This window comes from Prorops nasuta, unplaced genomic scaffold, assembly GCF_024137725.1.
Source record: "Prorops nasuta isolate Cenicafe-Biocafe unplaced genomic scaffold, Cenicafe_Pnas_1.2 PNAS00001, whole genome shotgun sequence".
Taxonomy (NCBI): Eukaryota; Metazoa; Arthropoda; class Insecta; order Hymenoptera; family Bethylidae; genus Prorops; species Prorops nasuta.
In genome coordinates, this window is record NW_027116798.1 from 12,662,295 (window position 1) to 12,682,516 (window position 20,222).

Sequence of the window (20,222 nt, forward strand, 5' to 3'; positions counted from 1 at the left end):
TAATCGGTTTCTCGTAAAAATTGGTATACAATAGTTTTCGGGGTCGCTGATTACGAATCTGATGTCAGAATTTAGAAATTCAAAATGGCGGATCCAAGATGGTGGACAAAAATTTCAATTATTACCGTATTTCAAAAAGAATTGGTATACAATAGTTTTCGGGGTCGCTGATTACGAATCTGATGTCAGAATTTAGAAATTCAAAATGGCGGATCCAAGATGGTGGACAAAAATTTAGATTATTACCGTATTTCAAAAAGAATTGGTATACAATAGTTTTCGGGGTCGCTGATTACGAATCTGATGTCAGAATTTAGAAATTCAAAATGGCGGATCCAAGATGGTGGACAAAAATTTAGATTATTACCGTATTTCAAAAAGAATTGGTATACAATAGTTTTCGGGGTCGCTTATTACGAATCTGATGTCAGAATGTTAGAAATTCAAAATTGCCGATCAGATTTGACGGACAAAATTTTTAAATAATATCAAATTCCAGTAAAAACTAATGTACAGAGATTTTTTAGATCGATAATTCATTCCAAAGTTTAGATATGTAGCTATCGGAGTTAGTAATTTCGAATTTTTAGTGGTGCCCATATGCTTGTAATAACGATTTTATTTCTACAGAAGTGTAGCGGTGAACTTGGACGTATGAGACAGATATTTTGGGTGGCTTATATTCTTTTCTGGGTTTTGAGTAGCTAATCCAATGGATCCTCGATAATTCGTGATTGAAAATAGTTTTTACCTCATTTTTTCTCAAAACAATCATTTCCAAGTATATAGGTACTGTGTAAATGATATATAAGTATATAAGAATACTCAGTGCAATATGTTGAATTATTGATTGAAGATTTAGTATTACTATATTATAAGTAGTTGCTTTCTCCACGTACCTATGCAAGTAAATTACACATGCTGAATCATATACTATTATTATTCAGTTACCGCGTATTACCGAGGGTATTATTTTCATTGTATTGTTTTCAGAATTTCATAATTATGATTTCTTGTTGATACAAATTTTATGTCTATTTTTATCTTTTGTGTCTCAATATAACTGTTACGGGATGGTTTAAATACTTTTCATTTTTTATTATACATTTATAATTTGGGGTATCTAAATTTGGTATCACTTTTTAAAATTCATTGATGATATTTTGATGTGCACAGCCCTTTGGTGGTGTTATTATTCTTCTTCCTTCAATCCTAAAGTTAATAAATTATTGCTTATTATCTGTCTTTTGAAATGGAAATTACTGATATTCCTAGTGATGGGGAGTCTATAGATGGACTTGCTGACTCAGATATTGATGAGAATGAGTATAATCTGATTGATGTAGAAAATGAGTATGTAGAAGAGGATGAAAGTGAGAATGATTTAGATGAAGATGAACAAGAATATTCTGGCAATGAAACATGGACGAAAAAAGGAAAAGAGAGAACAGGCGGACCATTCACAGCTGATTTTGGACCAAATATCCCTGATAATGTAAAATCTCCATTGGAAATTTTTTCATGTCTTGTTTCAGAAGATATTTTAGATATTATAGTTCAACAAACAAATATTTATATACAAAACAATAAACCTAATGCGACATTGATAACGAAAGATGAATTACGTATTTTTATAGGAATCAATATTATGATGGGAATAAAAAAACTACCTTCATATCGTGATTACTGGTCATCTGATCCAAAATTGAATGATTCATTTATGCAATCATTGATGCCTGTTGTTCGTTTTGGATTTATTTTAGGTAATTTACATATCTCTGATAATCGGACAGAACCTAAGAAAGGTAAACCGAACTACGATAAATTATATAAGTTGAGGCCATTACTAAATAGTCTTGAAAAAAATTTCAAAACATATTGGAAACCAAGTAAATATCAGTCAATCGATGAGTCTATGATAAAATTCAAAGGTCGTAGTAGCCTAAAACAATATTTACCAGCTAAGCCGATAAAACGTGGATATAAATGTTGGATTCGAGCAGATGAATCTAGTTTCGTTTGTGAATTTCAAGTCTATACCGGTAAAACGGAAAGTTGTGAAAAACAGTTAGGAGCACGCGTTGTCAAGGATCTGACCCGTGAACTTGTTGGCAAGAATCATCACGTCTATTTTGATAATTTTTTTACTGCTGTTGACTTATTGATTTCACTAAAGAAAGATAACATATTCGCTTGTGGAACGGTACGGTCTAATCGAGCTGGACTACCAAAATCTGTAATATCTGACAAAGAAATGGAACGTGGACAATATGATTTTCGAACATCCAAGACTGGTATTAGTTGGATAAAGTGGATGGATAAAAAAGGTGTACACTTTCTATCAAATTACCATGATCCATCTGAAGTCACAACTGTAAATCGAAGGCAAAGAGATGGCACTTTAGTAAAAGTAGATTGTCCTGTTATATGCTCTGATTACAATAAATACATGGGTTTCGTTGATAGCGCAGACCGCTTGATATCCACATACAAAATTGATCGAAAATCTAAAAAATGGTGGCACAGAATATTTTGGTATTTCATTGATGTGGCGGTTGTAAATTCATTTATCATATATAAAAAAATAAATACCGATAAGTCTGTGACTTTGAAAAAGTTTCGACTACATTTAGTAGATGGATTAGTTTCTAGAACCGTTCCAACTAAAAAAGGAAGGAAGCGACAGCCTTCAATTATCGGTTCTCAAAAACCACAAGTATCTATTGAAAAAAGGCGTTTTCAATCAGCTCATATGCCTATACATATTGAAAATAAGAGACGATGTACACATTGCAGTTCAAAAACAAATAATACACGGACTCATTGGATGTGTAATTTGTGCAATGTACCTTTATGTCTACAATCGGACAGAAATTGCTTCTTGATCTATCATTCGTGAATAAGTACAAAAAAATTAATATGAAAAAGTTGTGAGAAATTGTTTGAAAATGATGTTGAAAATAAAAACAATAATATTTATATAAATATAAAAAACATTATAAAAATAAAAATTATAAAAATAAAAAAAAATACTGAAAAAAGTAAAAAAAAAAAATGGAAAAAATGGAGATGATAACCGCCACGTCCTCGTTCGTATCTCTGGGTTAGGCTAAGAGCGGATTTCTTTATTTATTTTACTATACTGAATTTCTGATTATTCCAAATCACTTTTCACAAATATCTGAGTTCAGATTCGTAATCAGCGACCCCGAAAATTGTTGTATACCAATTTTTTTTGAAATACGGAAATAATCTAAATTTTTGTCCACCATCTTGAATCCGCCATTTTGAATTTCTACATTCTGACATCAGATTCGTAATCAGGGACCCCGAAAACTATTGTATACCAATTCTTTTTGAAATACGGTAATAATCTAAATTTTTGTCCACCATCTTGAATCCGCCATTTTGAATTTCTAAATTCTGACATCAGATTCGTAATCAGCGACCCCGAAAACTATTGTATACCAATTCTTTTTGAAATACGGTAATAATCTAAATTTTTGTCCACCATCTTGGATCCGCCATTTTGAATTTCTAAATTCTGACATCAGATTCGTAATCAGCGACCCCGAAAACTATTGTATACCAATTCTTTTTGAAATACGGTAATAATCTAAATTTTTGTCCACCATCTTGGATCCGCCATTTTGAATTTCTAAATTCTGACATCAGATTCGTAATCAGCGACCCCGAAAACTATTGTATACCAATTCTTTTTGAAATACGGTAATAATTGAAATTTTTGTCCACCATCTTGGATCCGCCATTTTGAATTTCTAAATTTTGACATCAGATTCGTAATCAGCGACCCCGAAAACCCCTGTATCATTTTTTCCTTACGAATATAGCTACCCATTTCTTCAATAATGATTTTTTTTAAAAAAAAAAGGATCTTTTTTTAATTTATTGATTATTACAAATAAATTAACAAACAAATTTATACCTTTTTTGCATAGATTTTAATTGTGTAACATCTCACGATCATAAAAAAACAAAAAGCATTGGTTTAATTGAATTTAAACTACATCAAAATTGTAAAAAACTGTTTTTAAAAAGGTGGCACCGTACCGTGCCACTGTGCCGCAAAGGGTTAATAGAGAAGCTGTATTAGAAAAGAGACAAAATTCATACAAATCAATTAAAGAAACCATACTGAAAAGAAAAAAAATATACTACCAAACTAATAAATCAGTAAAACTTTATGCCGCAAAGAAAATTATTAAGAAATACAATCATATTAATAGACAAAACAATATAATAGCCTTAAAGTTTACTGCTGAAAGGTACGTACAAAATTTAACAAAAACTCTCGGCATTCCTTCACTAACAGAAAGTAGAATGGAAGCTGAACGCATAATAAAAAGGTGTTTATATACTCGAAATTCGTATATTATGAGCATGAAGAAATATTTAAAAGAAATTAAACAAAAGGCCGAAGTTTCTGTAACTCGGTCTAAACAATGTACTTCTATAGATATTATAAATAAAGTAAATTCTTTATGTGGATTGTCGAAGCATATTGCTTCCTCGCAACAATATTTCTATGAAACTTCTTATTATGCAATGAGTGAAATTCTTGAAGCAAATTTAGATTTCTCTGTGAGCACAGGGGAAGATTTTCCTACTACTAGAAGAGATTTGGAAAGAAATATTACTAAAATTGTAATGAATTCTGAGGGTAAATGTATTAATATCATGCCTCTTTTGGAATCAAAAAATAAAACTAAGAAGACATGGCATTGTAATTTTCTTTGTAAAATTAAAGATGCCAATTTAATAAATGATTTAAAAGAATTTTATGAAAATTTGTTACAATGTACCTTAAGAAAATTACACAAATTTATAACAGATGTAAACAGTTATTCTAATAAAGTAAATTATAACAAACTCGGCCATTCACATGGTTGTTATATAAATTATAAGCTTTGTAGATCAAAGTTTATAGCAACACAAATATTGTCTTCTCATTTTCCTGAAGTGAGGTACATTAAAAGATTGTTATACGATTTGATAGCTTTAAATGCAAAACTTAATAATTTGGAGAAAGCTTTGAATGAAACTGACGTCAATGTACTTCAAGAGATATCGAAGGAAGCTCAAGAAAATGCTGCAGCACATAAAGAAAAGTTTACAGAAATTAATTTAAATGAAGATGACATAAAATCTCAATATTTTCTTGCCTTCAAAGCTTTTACAAAACGTTCTATTGATATACCAAAATGGCCATGCATTTCTTGCGAAAAGTTATGTATCGAGAGAAATGTAAAGAGAATAAAAATGTGCAACAAAACGTATGGCTCGAAACTTTGGAGCAGGTTGTTGCAGCATTTAGATTATAAAGAGAATGATACTGCTTATATTTGTCAATACTGTAAAAGTAAAATTCGTTTTAATATTATGCCACGTACGTGTATCTTGAACAATTTGGATGCACGGAACGTACCAGAAGAAATAGACAACTTAAATGATTATGAACGAATCTTGATTCAAAGAGCTAAAGCATTTCAAACTGTTTTGCGAATGGGAACTGTTATGATTAAAAATATACCACATAGGTTTATGATTCCTAAAGTTAAAGGTAGGACATTCCATCTGCCTTGACCACTGGAAGAAACAATTAAAAAAATCTGTCCTTCGCATATACCAATAAATGTAAATCATGAATTGTACATATTAGTAAGAGGAGTTCCCACTAAATCAAATGTAGTGTGGGAAAACTTAGTGGATGTAAATAAAGTATGGAACGCTTTATTGTGGCTGAAAGAAAATAATCCCTTGGATTCAGAAATAGTATTACCTACGTCTTCTGATGGCTTGTTATTGCATTCTAATTTATAAGACACTGAATTCCAAATAGATAATGATTTGAGAGAAGACGATGAAATATTTGAAGAGATAAATAATGAAAATAAGGAAAATAAAGCTTTATTAACACAAAAGTCGCAATCTGATTCTTATTACGACCAGTATACAATTTATCCTCTGTATGAAGGGAGAAGCAATGAATCAGCTACTGAACTTTATCAAATGCTCAAAGTTCATGCTTGTCCTTTAAATTTCGATTATAAAGACTTAGACTTAAAATGCTTTCCAGATTTATATTCATACGGGATAAATGGACAACACGAAAACAGAAATGTTCGTCTTACAAATTTTGAATTTATTAAATCAAGATTAATGTCTAAACATTCACGATTTCGTTTAAACATACAGTACTTATTTCATTTATTACATGACTCTAACATTCGGAATATTAATGCTGGTATTTATCATAAATTAAATATCACAAATCCTCGTGAAAAGTATACAGCTGGTAGTTATTTAGAAAAGTTATCCAAGCATCAACTTGAAACTAATTTAAATACTATATTTGCCAGACTACGTAATACACCGCAATATTGGATTAGACCAAGATGTATGTTAAAATGTATGATTCGTAATTACGGACCTGCTACGTGGTTTTTGACACTTAGTCCCAGTGAATGGCTTTGGACGGATATGATTGAGTATCTTCGTGAAATACATCCGAAATCTAAAAATATGTCACCAAATGAACTTATTGCTTCAGATCCTGTATCGGTATCTAGATTTATTAAAAATAAGTTTGAAGCAATTATTGATTTTATAACTTCACCCGACAATCCCATTGGAGAAGTTTCACACTATTTTGTACGTAGAGAGTATCAAGGTAGAGGTACTCAACACTTTCATATGTTAATTTGAATAAAAGATGCTCCAATAATTAATGAATCGTCTACTGAAGATGTAGCAGCTTTTATCTTAAAGTATGTTACTTGTAGAATACCTTCAAAAATGATTTCTCCTGAATTACATAGACGCGTCGATACACATCAACGACACAAACATAATAGTTATTGTTTACGTACTAAAAAGACCAATAACAAAACTAATAAAATTTGTAGATTTGGTTTTTCTCGACCAATAACAGATACGCTATTAATAAGAGACGTAGCTGTCTCCATGGCACGTAGAAAAAAACTAAAAACAAAGAGTAGGCTTTATGATTTACCTCGATCACAGGATGAAATTAATATTAATGATTACAATCCCTCAATTCTATGTGCATGGGAGGGAAATATGGATATTTAATTCGTTGGAGAAAAGTCTACTCTGTTAACATGGTATACAACGAAATATGTCTCTAAATCTGAAAAAAGTAATATACAAGATGCGTTTGAAGTCATAAATTCTACTAAATCTTTATGTAGTAATTTATGGAATATTGGAATGAGAATGTTGAACCATAGAGAATGCGGCGCGTTAGAAGCTGCAGATAATCTTTTAGGAATTCCATTATTTATTACTGATCCAGATACTACTATTAGATGGGTAGATGTTAATATGATAAGTAGCAGAAAACTGAAGTCGAAAAAAGAAATTGAATCATTAAATCCTGATTCTACAGATATATTTTGCCATTTTATGGTTGATTACTATTATCCAACCCGACCTAAAGCATTGGAATGTTTATGTTTATATGATTTTGTTAAATGGTATGATCGTGTAAAAGACAAAGCCGTTAAAAAAGTGGAATGTTATAAGACCGATGATAACTTCTATTTAAAGAAACGTTTACGTGGTTGTTTAGTTGATCATTATCATTGTAATATTGAAACACACCCGGAATCTTATTTTTACACATTAATACTGTTATTCAAACCTTGGCGAGATAGAGATGAGCTAAAATGTGGACACGATACTTATGCAGAAGCGTTTTTATCATTACAACCAGAACTTGTAGATGGATTAAAATACCATGAGCGTAATTTAGAAATTCAGAAAGGAATTAATTTTATAAAAGAGCAAATTAATAAAAATATTGAAGAAAGTAATAATGATGATGAATGTTCAAATGATCATCCATTAGATTGTGTACCAATTGAAGCGGAAGGTGCTATGAAAGAATTTCATGATGTGGCAAATAAATGTGAAGATTTAGATTTAACTAAAGTGATATCAGAATTAAATTCTGATCAAAAAAGAGTTTTTGATAAGGTCACAAAAACCCTATTAGAAAATAACGAAATTCTTAGACTATATGTTAGCGGTGAAGGTGGCACGGGTAAAAGCTTTTTGATAAAAACTATAAGATGTTGGGTTAAGCAAACCTTACGAAAAGATGCAATTATAAGTGCTCCTACTGATATAGCAGCATTTAATGTTGATGGTCTAACAATTCATAGATTGTTTCAACTCCCAGTGGAACACGGGCGCACTGCACACTATACCGAATTATCAGATGTAGCGCTTAAAGTTATTCGTGAAGAACTTAAGAATGTAGAACTAATAATCATTGACGAAGTATCAATGATTTCGAATTTGACATTAATGTATATAAATCTGCGATTAGTTGAGATATTTAACACAAAAGACTCAAAGGATGGCTGGTTTGGCAAAAAGCATATGTTATTTTTTGGTGATTTATTACAACTGCCTACTGTACGTGATGGTCCTCCTTTCATAAAACTATCAAAACTTCAAGTTGAAAATTACATAGGAGCTTTAAGTTCCTTTGACTTGTGGACTAATTTATTTTCTTATGATGAACTTAAAATTAATATGTGACAAAAAGGAGACACATTATACAAAGACATTTTGTCAAGAATTAGAATTGGAACTGTACAAGATTCAGACACTAAAATATTATTATCAAAGAAAATTAAATTTCTAAGTATTGAAATTGATGACCGAATTCAAGAATTTTGTGAATTCATTTCTAATTTATCGTCTGACTCAGTTTGCCTACTGCCTACATGTAATCAATGTGATGCTTTGAATGAAGCAATGTTAAACAGAATAACATCCAATGATATACAACTGATTGCCCATGATGCAACAGATTGTCCAATTTACTTAAAGAAAAAAGTATTAAAAGTGTTAAATGCTGAAGATGAAGATAGTACTCGAACAGCTGGATTAGCAAGAATCATAATTGTTAAAATTGGTGCTCGTATAATGTTAAGAAGAAATATTGACATCACGTTAGGTCTTGTCAATGGAACAATAGCTACAATTAAATCAGTAACATATTCGGCTGATAATAATAATGACGTAGAAAAGTTGCAAATCGTATTGTCAACCGGAATAGAGCATACGATTGAACGTGTTAGTGCAAAATTTGAAGTGATGGATAGAGTGTATGTAATACGAAAACAATTTCAAATCAGTCTTAGCTACGGCACGACCATTCATAAAAGTCAAGGTTTAAGTTTACATACTGCAATTGTAGATGTAGGCAATTCCATTTTCACTTGTGGTCAAGCTTACGTTGCACTTTCACGAGTAACCAAATTAGAAGGATTGCATATTATTCACTACGATCCTTCTTCTGTGAAAGCGAGTGATTTGGCTATATTAGAATATAACAGACTTAGACAAAAATTTAGACCTGAGTTAGAGAAAATAAATATTTTTAACAGTAAAGCTCAAAAATTAACCGATACTATTTGGATGATACCAAAGAACATAATGGAGTGTCAAATTAATAATAATGAAAATCCTAGTAATGTGGGATGGAATGTAAAAGGAATTACAGATGAAAATAAGATTGCTTCATATGCAAATGCGACGATGCAATGCATGTTATATTGCTCCTCAATTAGAAACTCTACATTTTTATTAGATAAAAGTGATTTGATGAACCGTTTTATCATTGCTTATCAGTCTAATACAAATATTATAACACTTGATGAAATTAGACAATATTTAGGATATACTTACTTTGAGAATATTCAACAAGATGCAAGCAAATTTCTTGTAGATGTTTGCAAAAAATTCCATTATATTCAGCCACTTGTAGAAAATAACTTTACTGCTACTTCAAGATGTGTTACGTGCAATGACACAAAAATGTGTCATTCTGCAAACTGTTTAATTTCAATTAATATACCTCAAATATCCAAAAAATCATTTAATCTTTCTGAATTAATAGATCAAAATTATTCGGTATGGATTAAAAGAGAGAAGCGTTGTAAATATTGTAACGGCAAATATCAACTAGAGAAAGCTGATATAACATTGAGTAGTAACGTGCTTATCATTCAATTCGTAATATTTAAAATAGTTGGACATCAATTAATGAAAATTAAACAATGTGGTATTAAAGGAATTCCAACAACAAAATTACGAATTATGAATAACACTTATAAAGTTATTGGTGGTATCTTCCATAATGGTGATACTATTACGGAAGGGCATTATACTGCTATATTACGTAGCACAGGTTCTACTTGGATAACTGTTGATAACAATAAAATAATAAATAGTAAATGGCCCCGTAATGCAAATAATTTGTATATATTGTTTTTGGAAAAAGTATGAATTTACAAATAAATCAAGAAGCACAATAGTGTCTCAACGATAAGTACATTTAAAAGAAAACAAAGACTTGTCTATACCGCCGCCGAAACACTATGTCTCTTATATATAGCTAGATTAGTCGTCCCAATTATCAAACCGATTTATCGCCGTAAATATCCATTGTCATGATTTAAGTAAAGCTTTTCTTAAATTGGTTTTGAACAAGTTTTCATTTGAGACCATGAATATCAAAATTGGTTCATGCAATTCAGAGATATCACACTGTGTTATCTATATCTTTTTAAAATTTAATTTTTAATAGATTATGCACTCACAATATATTTCGTGTTATTAGACTATAGCAATTTGAATTATAGTAAAATTACTGCTTTCCATTTAATTTAAGTATTAAATGTGATAATTGAGTTTAATTTAGTAATATGATATTTATAAGGGATAATAAAACAAATTAAGTTAAAATAACCATTTACACTTAATTATCTACGCTTTTATTAATTACGAAAAAAACATTATGAAATCCCACAAAAAACAGACTTCGCCTGTAAAAAAAAGACGGCAAGTACATAAGCCATCTCGCATAAATAATATAGTAAAATTATCCAATTAAAAAAAGTAGTGAAATCCAAATATTCGGCAAGTTTATTTTTTCACCTTAGCAAAAGTTAAATTTTTGAAAAAAAAAAGGAACAAAAAAGTTGCTTGCCGGGCCCGTAATGTCTATGAACAGTGGGAAATGAATCGTGTGTGAGATTCAGCTATAGCGTAGTACAGCAAATTTCATGTTAAAATACAGAGTGAAGTTAGCCGAACCACAGACGATTCTATTTCTCACTGTGCATGGACATTACGGGCCCGGCAAGCAACTTTTTTGTTCCTTTTTTTTTTTAAAAATTTAACTTTTGCTAAGGTGAAAAAATAAACTTGCCGAATATTTGGATTTCACTACTTTTTTTAATTGGATAATTTTACTATATTATTTATGCGAGATGTCTTATGTACTTGCCGTCTTTTTTTTACAGGCGAAGTCTGTTTTTTGTGGGATTCTATTGTACAAAACGAAATTTTATATTTTTATTTAAAATCAATTGTTTTATATTCCAGAACAAATTATATGTAAACAATTTTTAAGTGAAAAATAATGTTAGTGTATTTAATAACAATTGTTTTATATAAATATTGTAGTATTATAAAATAGTATACGTTATAAACTATGGGGTAATTTGTAATAAAAACTATTATTTATAATTAAAAAAAATCTTTATTTATTCATTTTTTTGATAATATACAAAATATATTCAAAAATTACACTTTTTTACGAATATTTTTTATAATTTTTATTTAAAATCTCTCTCAGGTACTAGACAATACACATTCTACGAAGATGTTTTCCCCTATCCTTAATTTTATTGTTAGTAATTTTTTTATTTTTCATTAATTTTATTGTGTAAAATTATAATTTATTATGTAATTTTTCTAACAATATTAATTAGTGGACTGTATTCAATTATACGATCGTGTAGAATTAAACAATAAGCGCTAGTATTCAAAGGTATATCTTTTTTATATTCAAAATCTATTTTAATGTCAACAGTACCATTCTTAATGGATTCAACTTGACGTGAACAATCAGTGACAATTAAAGGCGCTATATTCTTAAATTTATTAAGAGTTAATAAATTATCCTCTTGTAATCCGTAATAAGCAGATTTAAATTTTGAATACATTAAATATAACAAACTATAGTTATTTTTATCAAAATCTATGTTTAAGTTGTCGTAAGGATATGATTCAGAGTTAAGATAGAGACGAACGTTTGATATATTACAATGATCAAAAATATGAGATTGATTTGATATTTGATCTTTTCGATTTTTTTGTAATGCTAATATTATAAAACGTGATTTTTCCAGTTGAGTAGAAGCTTTCACAGCCCAAGTATGTTTGGTTGATGATTGTAAAAGAGGATATTCATATAAATCCCAAGTTCGATAGTTCATAGTAACAACATTTCCATTTTCAACAAAACGTAGAATTGCTAATTTATTCATTTCCTCCAATGTAATATGCGGTATTTTCCATTGAATTTTAGTTAATTCATTCGATGCGTTAACTTTGGGTTTATCATACCCAGAAAAGAGAGAATTCAAATCGTTTCGAGATCGAATTAGTATTAATTCGTGTCGGGCATTTATTACAATGTGATTGTAATCTTCGCAAAATCCCAATAACATTCGTAATGGTACACAAAAATTAAAAAAGAATTTTTTATCACTCGTTGTATATTTTAAAGCATCATGACACCAACCTGCATTTTCTACATAATTTTTATTAATACTGCCAACTGATAGATAATTTTTAATAGATGTTGTAATCCCAACATTTCTACATTGATCTAATTCAACACCATCCAATTCATATCTAATCTCATCGAATAGAAATGCCATACAATTATTATCAAGATATACTTCATCTTTACCTTCGTCAGTTCTTGTTACTTTTCCTTCTATGTAGAGAAAACTTTGACTTGGTAATATATATAGATCTTGATGTTGGATTGGAATTCTAATTTCATCATTGTTTCTCAAATTTGTATTGGCATAAGGATTATATCCATGAATTTCAATTTTTGTTATTCGATTGTCCAACACGGGTGATTCTTGAATGTCTAGTATGTCGATCATTTTTCACAATGTAACCTAATGATTGTAGAAATTTAATATTTGATAGATTTAAACCTCTTCTACTAAGTTGTACTTCCGATTCACGAGTTGCTCCAGGAATGAGAGTTGAAAGATGATGTTTTTGATTATATATAAGCATTTTACTTATGCTTCTTTTTAATATGTAATCGAACAGTAATTTCTTTGCCACGAAAATTAACTAAATTATCACTTTGGTCCAAAATACGTATAATTAAATGATTTATAATTTTTTGAGTTACCGGGAGATATATTACATTTGGTGGTACCTCAACAATTTTATACCCAGGTGGTACAATTGATGCAAATTCATGAATTGTGTGCACTAACGATCCGTTGCTATAGGCTCCTGTTGTAATACTACAGCTTATTCGCAAAATGTTCACTTTATTAACGTTAGTAGGAAAGTCTGATTTGTGTCATTTGTTTGCCAAAATTGTACGTTCAGTAAATCCAAGTAAAGATCCGATACTGTTGGATTTTTCAAAATGCATATCATAAATCCAGAAGATTTCACTTTTTAAAGTTGTATTATTACCACGTATTGTAATTGGATAATTCTCAATATTGTCTGGATTTACCTCATTTGCTGACAGTGACTCACGTAAAAAATCATTCAATGCTTCTATTTCGTACGAACCATGAGGAATATCTATATTCAAATTATCGAAATAAAATTTATCGTTAGTTGCGTCAATATTTGGTATAGAATTAAAAGCTTCAAAACTAATTAAACCAAGTTCATAATCTTTATCATTTTCCAATTCAATAGATGGAAAATAATAATATTCTAGCTGTGAGTTTGTATCGTTTAATGTTAACGTTATGGACATTTTAAGGAGACTGAAGAAATATATTATGATAGTTCTATATATTTTCACGAAGAAACTTAATACAAAGATGACCACAATTTTTTTCAGAATAATGCTGATATTGTTTATAATTATATACGATTTTTGTATTTTCACCAAAATAATCTATTAATTCTTTCGGTGATTTTAAATTTCCAAACGAATCAAAATATTTAATATTATCTCCATTTTATATATATGCAACCCAATGAGTACCAGATCCTTCTTTATTATCCAAATTTACAATTGCACATTCTTTCTTACGAATTTTTTTAGGTAGATTTGTACGCATATAAACACCTCGAAATCCTGGTAAATTTTTTAACATTTTCTCCAGATATATATTGGTTGTTACGTCATTTATTTTTTTTTTCTTCTTCCTCTGTTTTTTTATTTGTTTTCTTAATCCACGACCTCTCTTATAGGGAGCCAAATAAAGTCCTTGTCCTTCAATTGATTTATTATGACGTTTTAATTCTTCCAATCGTTTTCGTGCTGCACATTAGCATCATTCACTGCTTTACTAATACTAGCAGCACCACCAGCTAATGATCCAAAAGCTGAAAGACCTGCTAAAATAGGTGTTAAAAATGGTAAAAATCCTCCTCGTTTTGCACTTGGAATAATTCTCTTCTTTCTCTTCCTCTTTACAACACCCATACCAAATTTTCTTTTTGTTTTCATTGCTCCATAGACAGTTAAAGCAGCTGCACGTTCTGAAAATTTAGCGTCTTTAGCAGTTATACGATTTTTTGCACTTTCAGCAAGAATTCGATCAGCTTCGTGTCGCTCTTTCAGATCACTGTTTTTTGAATATGCAATGTCATGCTCTTTACAAGCAACATCAAGTTGATTAACACCACTGTCTCCTCTTGTCAATCTTTTGTTTAAATGTGTACCTGGTCCACAAAATTGATACCCAGGTATATATAATTCAAATGGAAGAGAATTAATAACACTATTAACTAGTCCTCTACCTCTTTTTCCTTTTGTTTTAAAATTTGACATTCACGACAATCTTTTACAGCTGGTGTAGGACCATCAATATGACTTCGTGACCACGGTTGATTATAATGTTTTGTACACGAACGATATTCTATAATTTCATTATCATATTTTATATGGTCAGGTAATCGATTCCACAAATATTTTATTTCATGTGAATAATATTTTGTAAGAATCACCTTTGGTACATACTTTAATTCCTCTTCTGTCAAATCACCAATACGAGAATCAATCACTATTATGATCATGATTTAAACTGACTGACTCACTCTCTTGAGTGCATTCTCTATATATACCCCTCAACTAACCTTGAATTGTAGTATAAAGTAAAAATGAATTTTATAAAGCAAAATCTACGAATACCAGTTTATAATTTAGATAATAAATATTCAACAAGTGCAGAAGAACAACGAAGACATGGAATATTATTACCTAATACTATCAGAGCATTAGTATGTGGTCCATCAAATTGTGGTAAAACTAATGCAGTTCTTGCACTTCTTCTCAGTCCTCACGGATTACGCTTTGAGCATGAGTATGTTTATTCTAAATCATTAAATCAACCAAAATATTGTTTCATACAAAATGTTTTTAATAATCTAAAAGATATAATTAATTATTATACTTTTACCAACAATATAGATGTTATTCCTGTTAATGATAGTATGCAAAATTCTATTTTTATCTTTGACGATATAGCCTGTGATAACCAATCAATAATTCGGGAATATTTTTCGATGGGTAGACATTCTCAAATTGATTGTTTTTATCTTTGTCAGACTTATGCTAAAATTCCTAAACATTTAATTCGTGACAATGCAAATTTCATACTAATATTCAATCAGGATAATACAAATTTACGTCATATTTATAATAAACATGTAAATAATGATATGTCGTTTGAAAATTTTTGTGATTTATGCTCAATATGTTGGAAACCAAAATGTGGATTTTTGGTAATTGACAAGGATAGTCAATTCAATAGTGGAAGATATCGTAAAGGTTTTGATGAATTTATAATTATCAAATAAAAAATGGAGAGAGAGAGAATAGAGAGTGTCACATGACAAAAATATTAAAACCTACATGATGTGGTTAATTGAAGTTAGTTATATTGTATGTGGCAAAGACAACACATCATGGAAAAACAAACCAATAAAAGTGGTAGTGAAAATATGAGAAGTTTAAAACAGGTAGAGAAAGTGAATAAAGCAATTGTTAATGCTAGTAAATCAATACGAAAAAAACATCGAGCACTGAAGATGGGTCAACAAGAAGATAGGATGAAAGTTATTAAAAGTTTAGAACCTATTATTCAACCACTACAGAAAATAGTTAATACAACAGATGAAGATAAAATATTAATGAAAATGGAACCGAGAAAAAAAATACGTTTATTAAAGAGAATCCATTCGGAAACATCTACTCCAATAAAAGAAGGTCCGTTGAAGAGGATTCATCCAGAGTCATCTACTCCAATAAAGGAAGTTCCGTTGAAAAAAATACGTGAAATTAATTTTAATTCAGAAGAAATAAATACAAATCGTCATACTTCAGCAAATAACGCAATTGAATTAAATCGAAATTTACATGATACATCTCCTACAAATGATAATATAATTAATTTAAATGAGTTTTAACAATCAAACGATTGAAGAAGAAACATCATTGCCCATGAAATATATATCAATGGATGAATTACCTGTTTCAAAACAATATGCTACAATACAATCAGCTTATGCAAGAGAACTGCTTCTAGGACAACATGAAACAATTGATGATGTTTTTGGTATATACACCGATCCTCGTGATAATAAATTATATTTGGGAAATAAAATCTTTCATATTGATTCTAATGATGTTATAACAGTAGGTGAAAAAAGGTATCAAGGTACTAAAGGATTATTTGAACTTTTGTTAATAAAAAAAACCTAATGAGACACTCTATAACGATGAAGATTTAAAACAATATAAAGATATATTACAGTATACAAGCGCACATAGACGAGGTCATATACCCGGTGAACACATTAAAAGTAGTAGAGGAGATAAATATATGTTTATTATAAAACCACTCTTTTCTAAAATAAAAGGTCAATGTTTATGGGTTACTTCTCCCAGTATGCTGCTCAATAGAAACAATAACATTGATTATGTTCATTGGGATGATCCTAATGAATTTGTTGATCGACTACGATTACTCTTTGCATCACAAACTGCAGGAAACAATTCACATCAAAATGAAATAATATCTATTATTGAGGAGCTTAAAGAGGCTGGATTTATAATAAATTAAAATAATTTTCACATTTTCAATCAGTATCACGATGACCATCGATGTGTTTGGTAAATCTCTAAATCAACGATACCGTTATCGTTCAGTGTCAAGAAAAAGACCTAGAATAGATAATCCTATTGTAGGAACAGCAAATGAAAATGAATCTTTAAACATTAATGGAGGTGAATATGATGCACACAAAAGAAGAATTATAAATTTAGGTGAACCATTAAACCATACAGATGCAGTGGCAAAATCATATGTTGATACAGAAGTTAAAAAAAAAGAAAATAATGAAGATCCAACAAAAATTGATAAAGTATTTTTACAGAAGGAAATTTCAAATAATATTCAACAAATTGATTTGGATACAAAAATAAAAGATTTCAATGAAAATTTGCAGAAAAAATTAGATAATTTTAATAAAATAACTACTAATGTACAATTACAGAATGATAAAGTAAAAAATGAAATAGAAGAACTTGATTTGAAAAATAAAGCAAAACAATTTGAGGAAGATTTTGACAGGAAGAAGAGTGAAAATGAAAAAATGGAGAGTAATGTGAAATTGTTGAGTGATAGTGTTAAAAATGAAATTAAGAAATTAAATTTGGATGAGAAGAAGAAAAAATTCGAGGAGGATTTTGACAGGAAGAAGAGTGAAATTGAAAGGTTGGAAATTAATGTGAAAACGTTAGGCGATAATATCAAGAGTGAAATTAAGAAATTAAATTTGGATGATAGAGTGAAGAAGTTTGAGGAGGATTTTAATAGGAAAAAGAGTGAAATTGAAAAATTGAAGAGTAGTGTAAAATCGTTGAGCGAGAAGCTTCAAGATGAAATTAAAAACCTAAATTTAGAGAATAGAGGAAAAAGATTCGAGGAAGATTTTAACAATAGGAAGAGCGAAATTGAAAAATTGGAAAGTAATGTAAAATCACTGAGCGAGAGTGTTAAGAGTGAAATTAAAAATTTAAACTTGAACGATAAAAGGAAGAAATTTGAGGAGGATTTTAACAGGAAGAAGAGTGAAATTGAAAAGTTGGAGATTGGTGTGAAATCTTTGAGTGACAGTGTCAAGAGTGAAATTAAAAAATTGAATATGGATGATAGAATAAAGAGGTTTGAGGAAGACTTTGGTAAGAAGAGAAGCAAAATTGAAAAATTGGAGAATAATGTAAAATTGATAAGTGAGAGTGTGAAGAGTGAATTTAAAAATTTGAATTTGGACGATAAAAGGAAGAAATTCGAAGAAGACTTTAACGGGAAGAAAAATGAAATTGAAAAATTGGAAAATAGTGTAAAGTCATTGAGCGAAAAGCTTCAAGGTGACATTAAAAATTTGAATTAAGACGATAAGAGGAACAAATTTGAGGAAGATTTTAGCAAGAAGAAGAGTGATATTGAAAAGTTGGAGGAAAGTGTGAAATTATTGAGCGAAAAGCTTCAAGGTGATATTAAAAATATGAATTGGGATGATAAGAGGAAAAAATTCGAGGAAGATATTGGTAGGAAGAAAAATGAAATTGAGAAGTTGGAAAGTAGTGTGAAATCGTGGATCGAGAGTGTGAAGACTGAAATTAAGAAGTTGAATTTGAATGATAGAATGAAAAAATTCGAGGAGGACTTTGACAGAAAGAAGAGTGAAATTGAAAAATTAGAGAATAATGTTAAATATTTGAGTCAGAATGTTAAGGATGAAATTAAAAAAGTGGATTTAAGCAATCAAATTAATGAAATTAACAAATATTTTGAACAGAAAAAAAATAAATTTGAAAATTTGGAAAATAAAATGAAAACTATAAACGATTATGTTAATAATGAAATAAAAAAAATAGACTTATTACATGATACTTTTAATAAGGATACAAATAAAAGTTTGAAAGATATTAATAAATTAAAAACTGACGTTAAAGCTCTAAATGATGATATCAAAGGTGAAATTAAGAAACAAATGGACTTTGGTGTAAGTATGATAAATACATTAGCCGAGGAAATTAAACGAATGAAAGACCAAAAAAACTTTACTATAAAACCTAACTTCCCACCAATTCCTACAGTACCTTCAGTTACTCCAGAGAATGAACCTGGTAATTTTGAAGAATTATTGAAAAAATTACACGAACTGTTGGATAAGGGAAAACAGAAATGGGTAAAGAAAAAAAATAACTTGTTGATGAATTACATGCTCCAGCACGAAAAAATTTTATTAGAAGACGAGTTATTGTTCATGGATATGACGATTTGTGGCAAGCTGATATAGTGGATATGCGATTGTATTCAAAAATTAATAAAAATCATCAATATATATTGACAATTATCGATGTATTTTCAAAATATGCTTGGGCTATACCAATTAAAACTAAAAGTGGGAAAAATGTTACTCATGCATTTTCAAAAGTTTTAGAAGAGAGAAAACCAAAAAATTTGCAAATTGACGATGAAACAGAATTCTACAATACAAATTTTCAGCAACTAATGAAACATCATGGAATTAATCATTATTCAACGTATAGTATACTTAAAGCATCAGTAGTTGAACGTTTCAATAGAACATTGAAGAGCAGTATGTGGAAAATGTTTACGCTTAATGGAAATTATCAATGGCTGAACATACTGTCAAATCTAGTTAAAGATTACAACAATCGTAAGCATAGAACTATTGGTATGTCTCCACAAAGTGTAACAATTGAACGAGAAAAAGATTTATTGAAAAATGTGTATAATTTCATAAAAATAGCTGCACAGGCAAAGTATAAAGATGGCGATGCTGTTCGTATAAGTAAATATAAATATTTATTTAATAAGAGTTATACACCGAATTGGACAACAGAAGTATTTAGAATAGAAAAAGTTCAAAGAACAAATCCAATAACATATTTATTAAAGGATTCTACTGGTCAATCAATAGCAGGTGGATTTTACGAGTATGAACTACATAGTGTTGCAAACCTGATGTATACTTAGTAGAAAAAGTATTACGGAAAAAAAGAAATAAAGTTTTTGTAAAATGGTTAGGATTAAATTCAAACCATAATTCGTGGA

General features: G+C 29.6%; 4 protein-coding genes across 4 annotated transcripts in view; 2 read left to right on the forward strand and 2 right to left on the reverse strand.

Moving 5' to 3' along the window:
- The window catches only part of LOC136779621 (leucine-rich repeat-containing protein let-4), a 1,178,420-nt gene that overhangs the window by 910,512 nt on the left and 247,686 nt on the right, over window positions 1–20,222 (reverse strand). The window lies entirely within an intron of this gene.
- Window positions 1,253–2,899, forward strand: LOC136772318 (piggyBac transposable element-derived protein 4-like). Its single transcript, XM_066725216.1, has one exon. The coding sequence runs from the start codon at window positions 1,253–1,255 to the stop codon at window positions 2,897–2,899; it is 1,647 nt and encodes a 548-aa protein (XP_066581313.1).
- LOC136772327 (uncharacterized) lies at window positions 11,805–13,025 on the reverse strand. Its single transcript, XM_066725228.1, has one exon. It carries the CDS (start codon window positions 13,023–13,025, stop codon window positions 11,805–11,807), a length of 1,221 nt encoding a protein of 406 aa, XP_066581325.1.
- On the forward strand, window positions 17,227–20,144 carry LOC136772332 (myosin heavy chain, clone 203-like). Its single transcript, XM_066725241.1, has 3 exons — window positions 17,227–18,505; window positions 18,557–19,267; window positions 19,372–20,144. Exons 1-3 carry the CDS (start codon window positions 17,227–17,229, stop codon window positions 20,142–20,144), a joined length of 2,763 nt encoding a protein of 920 aa, XP_066581338.1.